Here is a 15897-nt window from a genome sequence, read left to right as displayed (position 1 = left end):
TATGGTACAGTAGACACTAAATTGAATTCACTTCAGTTTAAAAAGAAACAAACAGTACTGATGTTATCTTTTTTTTTTTACCAGTGAAATTGGTCTACATCATGTAGACAACAAATAAATAATTAACTAATTAATTAGTAAATAAAAACATAAATTTATTAAGTTAATGTAAAACACTATTCACTTGCAATAAACAGAAGTATGGAAGAAATACAGATTAATGTGACAAACTGTGTTGCAATGCAGGCACTGCAAAAGATCTGGAACCACAAAAGATAGCATGATTGACCAAGATATCACAAGCTGCATATTCACACTATAAAAAGGATGTGGTCATAAAGGTCAAGATAAGAATAAAGGTGACAGTGTTCTAGACATGCAAGCAAATGATGACAAATCTAGGATGTAGTGAAAAGAAGTGACGTTGTTATTTTACATTCTGTCAGTGGTCTGCAAGCATTCACTGAATTTCATAAAATAACGCATAAAGACATGCTAGAATTAAAGCCTGTATGCTAGCTTTGGTTTTCAAGTCAATAATATTTACTATTTTTGAAATTTTAATTGCATTTTATTCACACTTACCTACAATCAAAGACCGAATTTATGATGGAAGAGGTCAATCTGAAAAATTGCAAATGGTATCCACCCTTATGCAGTATACTGAGTTACAAAAGTCCTTCTAATGTCTTCATGTCTGGGAAACTTACAAAATTACATTTATCATTTTCTTTTTTTTTTCTTTTTTCTTTTTTTTCTCTTTTGTCTTTTTCCTTCCAGTGTTTAACCTGACAAATAATAAAGGCTTAGAAACTCTGATTAAAAAAAACAAACAAAACAAAACAAACAAAAATAGTAATTATATCCCCTAACCCAATAAAGATAAAGCCTCTGCTTCTACTGACTCTTAATGCTGTCACAGTGTTATTCAATATCTTAGAGAAGTTAAGGTCAGACTCAGTGTAGCCAACTTTATTAACATTTATCAATTTTCTACTAAATACAGCCAAAATGTCATAACTGTGAGTTTGGGAAAGCACACTGAAGTTCAAATCTTATCTGGTTTGTGGTTTTTGTGGTTCATCTAGTTTGCTGCTGAAGATTATGCAAAAGTTGTCAAAAGTTTCCAAAGCAAAGTATCATGGTTTTACATCAGCCTTCTTGAACTTTAGCTCACTAAATGAATCTAAATCTGTTATTGCAAGTAAGATATTCTCACAAAATGCGCGTGGGTTCGTTTATTACAACAAGCCTGGAGTAAACACCTGAAAAACATAAGAGTGAGAGCTAAACAGCTTTTCAAATTCACTGGGGTTTGTACATTGCTTATTTAAGTGTCCAATAAAGTGTTATCTATGCAGAATAGTGTAAACCTGCAAAATTTAATTACCAACTGGATTACTAGTTATGAGCTGAAAATAAGTGAGAAGTGTCTGATATGACACCAAGTGTTTACTGGATAAAAATTGTGTTTTTCTCATTCGGTTGGCAGTAAATAATAAAGAAATAAGATTTATTGAGTGAAAATAGCTTTTCACTTCACAGCAGTTGACTCTAATAATAAATTAAATACTAGTTCAAACAAATTGCTGTCTAAATATATTTCATTTATGATGCTGTTTTTACCTTTATGGAACCGGATGATATTTGCTGTTAATCTACTAATTGTTTTAAGTAGTGCATCTTTCTGTAACTGAATTAGTTGATATAACACGTAATGGTCCTAAAAATCTTTGAAGATAGATAACGTATTAAGACATAAATTCAAACTGAGTCAACTATTTAACTTTAATGGCCCAACTCGTTACAACTTGACAAGTTATATGGTACTCTTGGAATCCTAGAGTATACAATGAATGAACAAACGCATTCAAGTTGAGCCAGCTATTTATTTACAAGCAGTCATCTGATTTTATTTTGTAAAACCAAGAGGAAGACACATTTGGTAAGTAAATACTACAAAAAGTTTCTTTTAAACACACGTAGCAGTTTTAATCCTCTAGTTTTATCAACGTTATCAGATTGCCAGGCAGCCTGAAAGACTTTTTAATTAAAACATTAACACAGAATCGATTCATTTTCTTTTACTTTCTGAATAATATCAATGCTACTTTTCATGAAATATTTTCCACCCCTCTTTGTTTTAGTAATATGCAATGTTCAAACCTACAAATGTCTTTCATCAGTGTTTTCATATGATTTCAAAGGGATGTCAATTTCACCATGCTATTCTATTCTATATAATAAGAAAATGTCAATAGTTAATGTACAGTTAAAGTACAGATGTGTAAGGCTACAAAATTCTTTAACCTGCTTGTATCTGTGAAATTGTTACAATTCAATTTTAAAACAATCACAGCGTCTTATCTTTTGCATAGTCTGTTAAAAATAAATAAGGCAATATTTTTCTTTTCCCTCCAATAATCTCCGAACGATGATGAATATCAGACTTTTTTTTAATCGTACTTCAGGAAAACATCTTGATAAGATTCAAGAATAATTACTTTTTGCCATCTGGTAGCTTGTTTACAGAAATTACAATAAATAATATTAGGAATAAAATGCCTTTAACTTGAACACTAAAGGACTGAAAGACTGAAATATAAATTTTACGAAGATGACTTAGGAGACTTACAGAGGAATTACTGTAAGGCGATGACACAATTAAGGAAATGCACTAAAAAGAAGAAAAGAAAACAACACGAAAATGACAGATGTGTTGTTGTTTTTATCATGCCACAAGCTTTATTAGAAAGTAGAAAAGCTAGAAAGTTAATTACAAAATATTGTTGTTTTTGGCCTTTTCTTTTTTTTGTCATTTTTGTCAAAACGTCTGCTTACAGATTTATTTATTTTCAGCTTAAGTTTGCAATACATGCCATGGTGAGTCTCTTTGGCTAATCTTGCTTTGTTTTTTCACTTTCATTTATTTATTTATTTTTTGTATACATTAAAAAGATCCTTTTCCTGTTTGCATTGTAGTTGTCTGCAACAAACAAGAGCATTCACATTTGGAGGTACTTTGAGTTATATGATATTTATATATATATATATGATGTTTGTGCCAAATTTACCTAACAGACTAACTATGGGCGGCTATCATGTGGACAGTCTGTAAAAACTAAAATATCATAAAGAAGAGGAAGAATGAAATAAAATGGATAATGTTCAAGTAAGTGGTTAACAGTGACAGCGCTGACAGATTTAAAAAGCATCAAATATGCCCGTCTCCCTTAGCTGGTACGGCTCGATTTCACTGATTTTTGGTTTCAGATGACTTCATTGTTTTTTTGATCCACTTTAGTTGTTTCTTTGAGAGAAACGAGTAGACCGCAGGTTTTGTCATGCACCCATGAGATCCAAAAGAAGTGACTCCAACCAACATTCCGTAGCACAGCAGTGGTCCTCCTGAATCCCCCTGCAGCAAGATCAAATATATGATTAAATATATGAACAAAAAAATAAAAAGAACATGCATCTGTCATACTTACATAACAGCTAGAATCGTTTCTTTTGCCAAATGTACCAGCACAAATCATGTCCCTGGTGATAGAAGGGTTGTGGTTGTAATAATCACAAGAGTTGCACTTCTGTCTGCTGATCACAGCTACATGGCCACCCTTGAGGACATCTGATGTTTCATTGTTTTCAGTTTGTCCCCATCCAGCCACCAGACACCTTCTCCCATCTGGAGGCCTTTTGACTATTTTCCCCAACTGTAAGTATTTCACGGTTTTGGTTATCTCTGCTGGTTCCTTAAGCTAAAAAAAAGAGAAGTAAAAAGAAATATTACATATCGATAATGGCTGTCTGTACATTACCTTCACAGAGTTGGCCTTAAAGTAAGTCTGTTTGCAGCATTGTTCAAAAGTCTTGAACCACCTATTGCTATTAGACACTCAATTATCACCTTACCTTAATCAGCATGAGGTCGTTGCCCTGGAGATAGTGGTAATAGTCAGGATGAGGGAAGAGTTCCTCAACCTCTCGGACCTGCTTGGAACCTTTTTCCTCTTCGTTTATGGAGTGTGCACCTAGGATAACCCACCTCATTCTGACAAATAAAAAAAACAAAACTTTAGTGATGACAGTTCACATTGAACTTTTTTTTAAGATTTCCTTCCTCTTTGGGGCTAAAATAGGCCATTCAAGCACACGAGATATCAATAGAAAGCCCTGGATGTCCTCTATTTAGGACTTAGGACTAAATATTACAGGAATTAGTAGGATAGCTCAAATAAATATATAGACCAAAAGCAAATGTCCATTACAATCACTGCCACATTTTATTACCTACTTTCTTGTTCCAGTTCTAGAGCAGGTGTAACACAAAATAATTTTGATATTTACTTTTTAAAAGAAATTATTCTTTGCATGTTTGTGACTGAAGCCTGGAAGGAGTGTGATCAACTTTTTTTCAGTAATGTACCAAACAATCAAATCTACTCATGTGTTACAGGCTTCTTCCTAAGAGCTGAGGCTTTTCCTTAAAAAAAAGAATATATCACAGCGATATTTTAAGTGAATGCCAGTTGGATTTCTATCAACATAAGGAAATGCATCAATTATTAATGAGTATATTCAATTTACTCCAACTGCATCACACATAGCACCAAATCACAACAACAGTCACCTCAAAGCGGGAGGAGAGAGTCAGAAATGAATAATAACAAATGATTAAATGCAGATTGGTGTATAAATACATAAACACAGTGCATCATGGGATGCCCCCCAGCAGCCTAGGCCTATTGCAGTGTATGTTTTTTCAAAAAAGCCTATTCTTAAAAGTAGAGCGGTGTCTTTCTCATGAATCCTGAAAGGGCCCGAAAGTTAAAGGCTCTTTCTCCTGTTCTTTTCTTAAGACCCTTAGGAACCACACGTAAGTCAGCAGTCTGAGAAAGAAGTTTTGTATTGGTAAGTTTTCATAGTAATACTACTATGAGGTCTTTAAAATAATAGACTTGTAAAGCTGCAAAAAGGTTTACACAGACCAGTGATCAGTGTTTACAGACATAATCTGTTTTTTAACCAATATCATTATAATGCACTCACTGTTTCAAAAAAAAAAAATACTGCAATATTTTGATTTGAAATTTCAAGAAAAGTAACTCGGGTTCGTACTTGGTGCAGTGTGCGGCCGTCAGGACCCATTGTGGATGGATTAATGTCCCGCCACAGAAACTGTTTTTACTTAACAAATAAGTCATAAAAGGGAGTGAGTGTGGCCTGACTTCTCTTCCTCCAATAATCTCAGAACCATGACCTAAAACAAAAAGAAAATATCCAGTCGCATAACAAAATCAGCACATTAAGTCAAGAACAAGTGAGAGAAACAAACACCCGGCATTAATGGCTTTCTAAGACTAAAAAGATATCAGTAATGGGACTTTGTATTCTGTTTATTTACATGAAGGAGACAATTATCAGTAAGTAAATGAAAGTAAAATATAAAACATTACTCACCTGACTGGACGAGGAAGAGAATGCCACATGAGATGAAAACGATGAGGCGCAACATTTCTTGTTATCTGTCTTTAATGTTCACAGTTTTCAAATCTACTGGGATGCACAGCTTAATATTTTGAGCTGAAAGGATGTGGTCTGGACACAGTAATTAATGAGTCAACAAAATGGACACAGCCAATCAAATCCTAAAAACTGTTCGTGTAAATTATTCCTTCTCCACCCCCCAACCCCCCCACCATCACTACAGTTACACCCAATTGACGCACATATACACACACACACACACACACACCCTTTTGCTATATAGGGGAGGGTTAGTGCAACTCACATTGTCATGAGCAGCAGTCCGGTCACTTAAACTTTCAGCTATACTTTTAAGGGTTTCTGAAAGCTGCTGTGTACTTCAGAAAAAAATAAAGGAAACCGTATGTGCAGAGGTAAATGATAACAAAGACACAATACTTACTGAGAATAGTTGTAGATGCAGTAGTTTCACCAGAGGAATGAAAAGTAATCGCGCAGACAATGTTTAACACTTTTTGTCATTTGTTATTAAGTTAGATGCTAGATATTATATGTGTCATATTTGCCAAAAGTGCTATAAATGTGCACTAGTATGTCTTTGTGAATTTGTTTACATGTTTACATGTTAATGTGCTTTTTAATATTGATGATTGATTTTATAGTTTTACCTGGATTACAGTGAACTGCGATGAAGACACAAGTGCCAACAAAATATAGTAGAGAACGCCACCTTGTGGTTTAGTATGAAAACTGCGAGGGTCATAAAAGTGTCCCTGTTTTACATTGAAATGTAACATGAGACCTAAAGTAATTTAAATTTAATGTCACCAAGAGGTTAATTCGGCTGTTATCAGCTAACAGGAACAGCATCACTTAAGAAAAAATGTTTGTCACTTTTTTGCACTCTTCCTAAGATCCCATTATTCTTTGTTCGTTGATTTCTGTGTTGAGATTACTGTACTTGACTTTTGCAGGAAACCTTTTTATAATAATGTACAACAGACAGAAAGAGAAGGTAGAAAACAAATGAACAAATATTGGTTCTTTGGCATTGTGGTCAGAGGTCAAATTTTCTAAAAAATCTTGTGAACATGATAACTCGAGAAACATATCACCTTGGTATTCAAATTGATACCATAGGCCAGGGGTAGGCAACTCCAGGCCTCTAGGGACAGTGTCCTGCAGGTTTTACATGGGTCCTTGATCCAACACAGCTGATTCAAATGGCTAAATTATCTCCTCAACATGTCTTGAAGTTCTGGTAATGAACTAATCATTTGATTCAGGTATTTTGACCCAGGGTGATATCTAAAACCTGCAGGACACCGGCACTCAAGGCCTGGAGTTGTCTACCGCTGCCATTGGCTCATCTGCGACAAATCCCACATGAGTTCAAATCTTAATAATGGTGTCAAGGCTGAGGTCAGAGGTCAGGTTTTCCAAAAATCTCGGGAATGCGATAACTCAAGTAGGTGACCAAAGATTTTCAAATTTATACATAGATGCATCTATTAGGAAACTGAGCAGCCATGAGTATTTTTTATTTCACTTGTTTCATTCTATATGAATGACAAACAAACTCATGAACAGAAACATACAGCTGTTACGATCCTGGGTCATTTGACCCAGCGTTTTGAGTTTTAATATATTTTGATGTTTATGGTTTATGTTGAAGTTCATTACGTTATCTAAGTTCATTTGTATTTTGTCTATGTTTCCCTGTTATAGTTCATTGTTTATTAGATTCCCCTTGTGTCTGCACCCATATGTTTCAGTCTCCCTCGCTCTTCGCATGTTTCATGTCTGCGTGTCCTTTGTTGTCACTCTTGTGTTTTGTCTGCATCTCATTATGTTTCCTGTTTTATTTTGAAGAGGTCTGGTGTCCTATGTTCATTGTGTTTAGTTTTACTTCCAGTGTGGCATCATTATATTCATTTTAATCAGCTGTTTCCCCATGTGTTTACACTTGACCTGATCACCTCCTGTGTGTCTGCATGTTTTCATTCATTCCTTATCAGGTTGTCTGTGGTTTCTTTTCATGTTTCCAAGTCTTCAGGTTTCAGGGTTTTCTATGTTTAACCTTAGTTCACCCAGTTTAGGTTAGTGTTTAATTTTCCCGTTGCCCCTTGTTTTGTATGTTCAAAACCAGCCATTAATCAATGGCTTGTTTTCAGTTAATATTAATTTTGTTTCCACGTTTTGCGTTGCTGCATTTGGGTCCTTTATTGTCCACTCCACCCAATCTGCTTCTGCACACTGTGACAACAACAGTAAATTCATCATGCAAGATCAAATAACATGCCATTTTCTGGGAGTGCCTTTTAAGTAATATTAAGATTCTGTTATTACTAACAACTAAACACTAATATTTGCCCTAACATGAGTTAGGTGCAGTTTGTGTTTATCTGTGTGTAACACATTTTGAAATACTTGGCTGTCCCAGCGTCACACAAGTCATCACTGGTGAAACTATTGAAAAAGCCATATGATTCCATACTCGTGTTCACTGGTGGACAGTTTAATGACATAACACATAATGTTTAATGATTTGTGAGTAATCCAGTAATGTCTACGGTCATTTCTGATAAATGCATACAACTTACATGCATAGTGGTATTCCAAAAGTTCCTTATTGTCATCCCTTGTCTACTTATGCCTTCTTGTTCTAATAGCTGACTTTTCATCAGTGTGTCCTGGTTCCTCAACCCCTGATGAAGACCATGTCAGGTGAAGGGAAGTGGACTCAGAGGCATAGCTCGGTGTAGATGTGTAGAATATTTATTTACTGACAAAGTGAGTAATTAAGTAACGTAATGACTCCAACACTGGCTGCAACCATACCCTAGAATGTGATCGCTGATGTTAGGGTAAATGAATCCTGAAAACAGAAAGTAAAAGTTGAACTAGGCTCCTAGTACAGGGCCTGTCATTAGGCCCTGCTCATTTTATGGGATGCTCAGTCTTGTAATTATTGTTTTGTTTTGTCTTTTTATGTGGTCGCTGTTTATTATGCCTTTATGGACTTTTTTTGTACTTAATGTTACACACATGTTGACAATCTAAACAGTGATGTATGCTGCTTTAAAAAAAAAAAACATATCCCCATTCCACATTCCAAAATGTCATGTGACAATCTGATTGGCTTAGGAGTGATGATGTCACAAGGATGTCACAAGGATCCTTTGAAGTTTTTCTATAAATAGGGGTGAGAAACAGCAATTTTCAGTTCGTTTCTTCGCAGCCTTTGTGTTTGCAGCCTTCAAACGTTCACTACAGAAAAATTTGGAAACCTCTCACAGTCATCGGATACAAACGCCAACATGTATCCAAGATTACGGCAACCAAGACAAAAAGATTTCGCCGCCTCTCCTTCCACGCGTGGCCGGCCAATTTCTCCAAATGGCCTCTTATCCATCCAAAGGGCATTACAGGAGAGTAGGAATGAAAACAACCATCTCCAGAACAAAATTCGACAAATTGAAGAAGAAAAACGTCACCTGGAGAAGAAGTGCTTACAAATGGAAGCACAAAACAAACACCTGGAAGAAACACTACAGCGCCAGCCCGACATCAACATTATTAATGAGGGCTGGGGGATCAAGTTTGCTCAAGCCAGAGAGCAGATTGTATCCCTCATCAAAGAAAACAAGAAAAAGAGCGCTGAAGTTAAAGAAATGTCCGAGCAGCTTCAAGGCAGGAAAGCGACGATTGATAAAATGGAGTGGGATCTGCAATACATGGACCAAATCAATCACCTGCTCCAAAGAAAGCTTGATGAAGCTGAAGAAAAAAATAAAGAAGTCCTCCAACAGAAGGAACAACAGGACACAAAGCAAAAAGACTTGCAGCGCGAACTCCAAGGCATGCAGGAAAAGTACAGAATGGTGAAGGCAGAGTTGGATCAAACACTGGTCCAAAATAAAGACCTCCTTCAAGAGAAAGAGCAAAAGCAAGAAAGACTGACAGAAGAAAAGTGCATTATCAAGGACTTTGAGAGTAAAAATCAAAAAATGCAAGAAGTCTGTAATGAACTGAAGGTCAAAACAAGTGAGCTGGAGGGAGAAAAGGAAACACTGGCAAAACGATGCTCACACATGCAGAAAAAGATTGATCACATGGCGAAAAACAACTCGGAGCTCATTAAGGGGATACTGTTGGAATTCAACAACTTGAAGCGGGAAAACACAGAAATGCAGGCCCAAAAGCAAAAACAAGACAAAACGCATGAAGACCTGCAGTGTACGCTCCGCGACATCCAGAAAAGAAATGAGCAGCTAGAAGGCATGCACAAAGAAGATCAAGTGAGAAATGCAGACCTGCAGAAGGCAAAGCTGACACAGGAGGCAACATCCAAAGACCTCAAAGAAAAGCTTGAAGAAACACAAGCAACATTAGAACAGGTGGAACAAACATGCAAGAAACTTGAGAGGCAAAACACAGAAACCATCGATGAGTTGAGAACCCTCATCCTGGAGAAAAAGGCGCTCGTGGAAAAGTCCATGAAAAAGAAGAAAAGATTCTTCAGCTTTTTCCGGAAGAGGGACAATACTGCTTCTTCAACTGATGTAGCCTCGTCTTGCTCCACCTCTGTTCACCCCCCAACCAGTCCCGGCAGTTGACTGCCCCCTCCTGAGCCTGGTTCTGCCGGAGGTTTCTGCCCGTTTTAAGGCAGTTTTTCCTCCCCACTGTCGCCTAGTGCTTGCTCAGAGGGGATTGTTGGGGTTTTCTCTCCTCTACCTTGTTTCTTTATTTACTTGTTAACTTTTTGTTCTTACCTCATTTAACCTTGTTTCTTTATTTACTTGTTAACTTTTTGCTCTTACTTCGTTTTACCTTGTTTCTTTATTTACTTGCTTGTTTAACTTTTTTTCAACTTATCTAACAAAATAAAACAGTTGAATTTATCCTTTGAGTATTGTTCATCTAATCTTTACAGAGTTTTTCCAAAACACTTTCAAACATTCAGATCTGTCTTTCATTTTCTTCTTGAAACCTCATGAACGGTGAACTAAAAACTCTGGAACATGGTTTGAAACACTGAAATTGTTTCAGCTGAAACTGGCAAAGTCATACGTGTGTGTGTGTGTGTGAGTGTCACAGGTGATATGGTGTCACTAGTCCGGTCATCATGTTTAGGCTCATTCACTCCAGAATTATTTAGGCCAAATCTTTAAAACAGTGTCACTGCACACACATTTCAATCACACAAACGCAGGATTAATTCTTTGCAGTATTTTATCTGATTTATTATGAGAATGTCATGCCTGATCATTTGCACCCACAACATCAAAAATGGGGGCAAAAGGGAGGAGACCACGTTTAATCGATTATAACACGAGGTCAGAAATATAAGTGCTGACATGAGTAGTGTCCACAGAAACCTCTGAATCTCAGCTAAAAGCTCATGTAAACCATGTCTACAAACACCAAACAAAGCAAAGACACCAGACAGTTAAAAGAGCAGTTACGTCACCATGAATCTGTGGACAGGTAATATCCATATTTTGATTTATGATTTTCTGGAGTTAAATGTGAACCGAAGCATATTTTCAAACGTGTTATATGCTATAAAATACTTTAAAAAATTAGGTGAGGGAAATAAAAAATCATTTTTTCTATGTTTGAGTCACAGTAACTTTGACATAGTAACATCTGCAGTAATATTTACAGCTCTGATGACATCTCACCAGTGTTAGCTTTATTTTGACACCAAGACTGTTTACACAGAGTTTGTAATTGCAGAGAAATACATTTATTTTGGTCATTTCCTTTTCAAGCAGGAAGCTCACCCTTCTTGTTATACCCTTTAGATGAATACAGAGTTTTTAATTAAATACATATTCTTTAAATAATGTTCCCTTTTAGAAAAAGTAGGATAATTAAAAAAAACAAAACATTTATTATAGCTCTGTCACGTAGAAAAAAACCTGTCTCTTTTCTGTGGTCTGTTATATAACATTAGGGGTGTTCGTGGCAATTAACTTTTTAATCGACTAAGCGGGTCAAGTAAGAAACACTTAAATATTGAGTTACATTTGAAAACTGTTTAACATCTGTGAAACTGGAAACTGGTTTCATTGTTTCACGTCTGGCTGTCAAGCCAAGGTGTGAGTTTTCACACCCCTAGAAGCAAACAACAACACCCACAAGAAAAGTGCTTTGATATTCTCTGGAAGAAAACTTTCAGAAGAGAAACAGATAAAAGTGTTGATGAAACCACAGACAGCAAGTTGATGCACAAAGTGTTTGATTAGTTGTTACTCTTTTTCTGTATCTAATTACTCATCTTACATCTCTTACATCAAAACTGTATTGTTTTTCTTTTCAGTTTACAATGTAAATTCACTTGATTATTTATAACATCCAAAACCCAATTTAAAATAAAGTTAAATATAATGTATATGTCTTTAGTTATCAGTGTTTGCTCCACAATGAGAGCTGTTTCCTTACTGAAACCAGGTTCTGGGTTCAAACTTCCTGGTCGGTTGGGGTCTTTGTTTGCAGTTTTTATGTTTATTTCATATGTTTGTTAGTTTATTTTGTGGCTTCAGCCCTGCCATGATCCTGGCATATTAATTAAATTCTTTCACCCAATTACCCATTCAATTTAAAACACAACACAACAATTTACATTTAGGAGCACCAGCCCCCATCATGTACACTTTCTACAGAGGCACCATCGAGAGCATCCTGTCGAGCTGCATCACTGTGTGGTTTGGAGCCTGCAATGCGTCCTGTCATAGAACCCTCCAACGCATAGTGAGAACTGCAGAGAGGATCATTGGTGTCTCTCTCCCTTCCCTCCAGGACATTTACAGCACCCGTCTCACTAAAAAAGCCCTTTGCATAGCGGCTGATCCCACGCACCCAATGCAAAGCTTCTTCAAGCTGCTGCCGTCAGGGAGGAGACTGCGGAGTCTCCAGGCCAGGACCAGCAGACTGAAGGACAGCTTCATCCATCAGGCTGTCAGGAAGCTAAACTCCCTCCCGATTCTGCCCCCTCTCCCCTCTTCTCCTCCATGGTCTCACTGAACTCTGTCACACACACACACACACACACACACACACACACACACACACACACACACACACACACACACACACACACACACACACACACACACACTCTCTGACTCACTCACTGGCCTGCACCAGTTACCAGTCACTTTGTGGAGCATTGGACTGCCATTACCTCATAAGACTTTGTTGTTATACTATCTCTTACCGTACATACTAAATCTCCATTTGCACTATTTGCCTATTTGCACTACTCTGCCTGGTTTACACTCAATGTCATTTACCCTTACCTGAATATTGTATATTGTATATTGCATAGCTTTCTTGTTAATTTGTATTGTATTTATTTAGTTAAATTTTTACTTTTTAATTATTTTATTTGCATTTTTTAATCACTCTCTTATATTTAAATGTTCATTTGCTATTTCATCTAGGGTTTGAGAGTAACGAAATTTCTATTCTCTGTATGTCCTGTACATGTGGCAGAATTGACAAATAAAGTTGACTTTGACTTTGACTTTGACTGGAATGATAAAAATGAATTAATTAATTTGTATAACATACTTAAATAAATTTATACACATAGCATAATCGATGTGTTTCACATAGCAAATCAGTTATCTTTGCATTAACAAACTTTTCAGAATTATCTTGAATAAAGGATGTGGTTAGAAGCACTATAAATGTGTCAGCTTGACACGCCTACAATGAAGTGAACCGTTTTCCTGGCATCATGCACGGTCTGCAAATAATTCTGCTACTCAATGTTTTGACATGTCTCAAACAAGCTGGTAAGAATTACAGTTTTTAGTCATTATTCTCCAAACATTTCATATGGGCATTAGCATGTTTTTTTTTTTTTTCTTTGAAGCACGTGGAAGTGACATCATTGGTGGGGAGAAAGTCCCAAGGAAGTCAATGTTGTATATGGTCTCAGTGCAAAACAAAAGTGGTCATATATGTGGAGGATTTCTGATCACCGAAGACTTTGTTGTCACTGCTGCACACTGTGATAATGAGTAAGTATCAGTCTTCGTGTCATTTAACAGGTTTAGGAAATGTATTGAGTGCCTCTCAATAATCTTTGCTTCAGATACCCCACGCACGTTGTTCTCGGTAACCACAATCTCAACAAAGGCCAAAAAATAAGTATCAATAAAAAATTCAAGCCTAGATTCTATCTAAGTGCTTTACTGGGATGACGACATCATGCTGCTTAAAGTAAGTACAACAGTTTGAAGTGACATAGTTGAGTGATCTAATTATCTACGTTACATTACAGCATAAGAATTTTGAATGTTAACTTTGTGATTTGATTTTGTATCTCTTCAGCTTTCTAGAAAAGCTCAGCTAAGCGACAAAGTAAAAATAATTCGACTTCCAACTGCTAAAATAAACCTAAAAGAAAATGAAGTGTGCAAAGTGGCTGGATGGGGAATAACGGAAAATGGTACTCTAACCAATATACTGAGGGTGGTGGATGTGCCTGTCATTAACAAGAAAGTCTGTAAGAAACAATATTCTGTCAAAAATATACGTCTTCCCGCCAACGTTATCTGTGCAGGTGGCTACCCCACACACAAGGGATTCTGCCAGGTATGTTTTCTTCTTCTTCCTTTCACTTAAATTAATAACTGGTCTCTCGTTGTCAAATGTATAAACACCTTAAAATTCTTTCTTTTCACAGGGTGATTCAGGTGGTCCTCTGGTGTGCGCAGGATTAGCTGTTGGTATAGTTTCTTTTAACAAAGGCAAGTGTAACTACCCTGAAGCACCCAATGTTTATACAGACATCTCAAAATACCTCCTGTGGATCAATGCAATTCTGAAAAACCCAAATAGTTATTTGTAAAACTACAATTGTTTTTCTGCTGTATTGCTTCATTTTGCTGTCATTTTCTTTGTGTGACCAAAAACAGAAATAAAAATTGTATCTGCTAGTCCACGGTCTGGTTTTATTAGTAACAATATCAGAAGGGAAATATTTCATTAAAACAATAACAAGGGAGTCCAGAAAATAATTTGGTGTCACATGAAGAATAAGCAACATATAGTAGTATTAAGGTTATCACCATTACCATTTCAAGATGTTGCTGTTTTTCCACAAGATTAAAGTGACATCTTGTAGAGACCAGTATGTGTCACCACAGTAGTGAAAGTACATCTACACTGCTACACTGACTGGAACTATTTCACAGAGTGAGAGTGAGATGTCAAATAATCAATAGTGAAAGCTTTATTTTTGCAATATATTTGGCAGCTAATGAGAAACAAACTAAATACTAACGAATATTCAATGTGTACATGACTGCTGAGTGAGCAACAGCAATAACCGTAAAAGAGACACTCATGTAAACAAACTGTAATCTGCAATGCTAGTGATGGGTAGATAAGGTCAAAATGTTATTAGTATTGATGCCATCTAGTGGTGTACAGATTGATACCAATTTTTCCTATATAAAATACGTTCTAGAATCAATTGTCATATTAAAATATTGATATTAAAATAATTTGTGGTAAATTAGAAGTTTATGATTGACAGGAAAACAGTGGAAATTAGCTATATTATTGAGATTGTCTAAATGATTGGTAGGAACTACTATTTCTGCTTGTCATGGTGATATGAGAAATAAATGCATCACGGCTCACATAGTAATCAAATCTGGCAGTCATTTAATCTCTTATGCATATGACTAAAATAGTTTAGAAAAAGTACCGACTGCATCTTAAGGATGTAATTTTGCTGAAGGAGTAATGTGTTTTTTTAAATTTGTTCACAACAGTGCTCTAACTGTACATCACCAAGTTGATTAAAAGAATGTATAGAGCATTGTTGTAAACTAATTTTGTACTGTGGTAATTTGTACGTCCACATGCTTTTAGAATGTTTATAGATATGGATGGTCCAGTTTTGGATCACTGGGTGGTTGTCATACTCCGAGAGCAGGCAGGACTCAAACGCAGACTCCGAATGCAGTTCTGTGAATTTATATACAATGATAGTAAGCCCCAGGGCAGACCCAGGACAACCAGGACCAGAGATTATATCTCTCGCTGGCCTTAGAACATCTGGGAAGGCCTTGGTGTTCCCCCGGACAAGCTGGAGAAGGTGGGCTTCTCTGCTAAGGCCGCTGCCCCCGCAACCCGGCCCCAGATAAGCGGAAGAAGATGAATGAATGAATGAATGAATAACCAGAGTAAACATAAAATGCTCTTTGTAAATGTTGATTTTATTAAATAAAGAATTGTTATCCAAATCTACCTGGTCCTGTGTGAAAATGAAAATGCCCCTTTTGTTAAAAATAAGTTAACTGTGATTAACCACATTTTTTTAGTTTAGTTTCACAAAACACACTCAGGCCCAATTACTGGCAGACTTGGTAAATCAAG

At 36.4% G+C, this 15897-nt stretch overlaps 2 protein-coding genes and 1 pseudogene across 2 annotated transcripts; 2 read left to right on the top strand and 1 right to left on the bottom strand.

Moving 5' to 3' along the window:
* Window positions 1-2815: 2815 nt before the first annotated feature.
* LOC120747210 (granzyme K-like) lies at window positions 2816-5656 on the bottom strand. Its single transcript, XM_040052913.1, has 5 exons — window positions 5464-5656; window positions 5122-5263; window positions 3916-4054; window positions 3492-3761; window positions 2816-3418 (listed from the first exon to the last, which is right to left on the bottom strand). The coding sequence occupies exons 1-5, from the start codon at window positions 5516-5518 to the stop codon at window positions 3254-3256; spliced, it is 771 nt and encodes a 256-aa protein (XP_039908847.1). The 5' UTR covers window positions 5519-5656; the 3' UTR covers window positions 2816-3253.
* A 2938-nt stretch (window positions 5657-8594) lies between these two features.
* LOC120747206 (cingulin-like) lies at window positions 8595-11343 on the top strand. Its single transcript, XM_040052909.1, has one exon. The coding sequence runs from the start codon at window positions 8811-8813 to the stop codon at window positions 10107-10109; it is 1299 nt and encodes a 432-aa protein (XP_039908843.1). The 5' UTR covers window positions 8595-8810; the 3' UTR covers window positions 10110-11343.
* Window positions 11344-13136: 1793 nt separating this feature from the next.
* On the top strand, window positions 13137-14447 carry LOC120747211 (annotated as a pseudogene).
* The last annotated feature ends 1450 nt before the right edge of the window (window positions 14448-15897 follow it).

This window comes from Simochromis diagramma, unplaced genomic scaffold (genome assembly GCF_900408965.1).
Source record: "Simochromis diagramma unplaced genomic scaffold, fSimDia1.1 OVJJ01000419.1, whole genome shotgun sequence".
Classification (NCBI taxonomy): domain Eukaryota; kingdom Metazoa; phylum Chordata; class Actinopteri; order Cichliformes; family Cichlidae; genus Simochromis; species Simochromis diagramma.
This window is presented reverse-complemented; position numbering and strand designations above follow the sequence as displayed.

What these genes read in the sequence shown, in the direction of transcription:
- LOC120747210 (XM_040052913.1), bottom strand. Translation starts at nt 5,518, where the DNA reads ATGTTGCGCCTCATCGTTTTCATCTCATGTGGCATTCTCTTCCTCGTC. An exon ending in TCTCTTCCTCGTCCAGTCAG is followed by an intron (nt 5,264 to 5,463) that starts GTGAGTAATGTT and finishes TTTTTGTTTTAG; the next exon opens with GTCATGGTTCTGAGATTATT. An exon ending in ACGACCTCATGCTGATTAAG is followed by an intron (nt 3,762 to 3,915) that starts GTAAGGTGATAA and finishes TCTTTTTTTTAG; the next exon opens with CTTAAGGAACCAGCAGAGAT.
- LOC120747206 (XM_040052909.1), top strand. Translation starts at nt 8,811, where the DNA reads ATGTATCCAAGATTACGGCAACCAAGACAAAAAGATTTCGCCGCCTCT.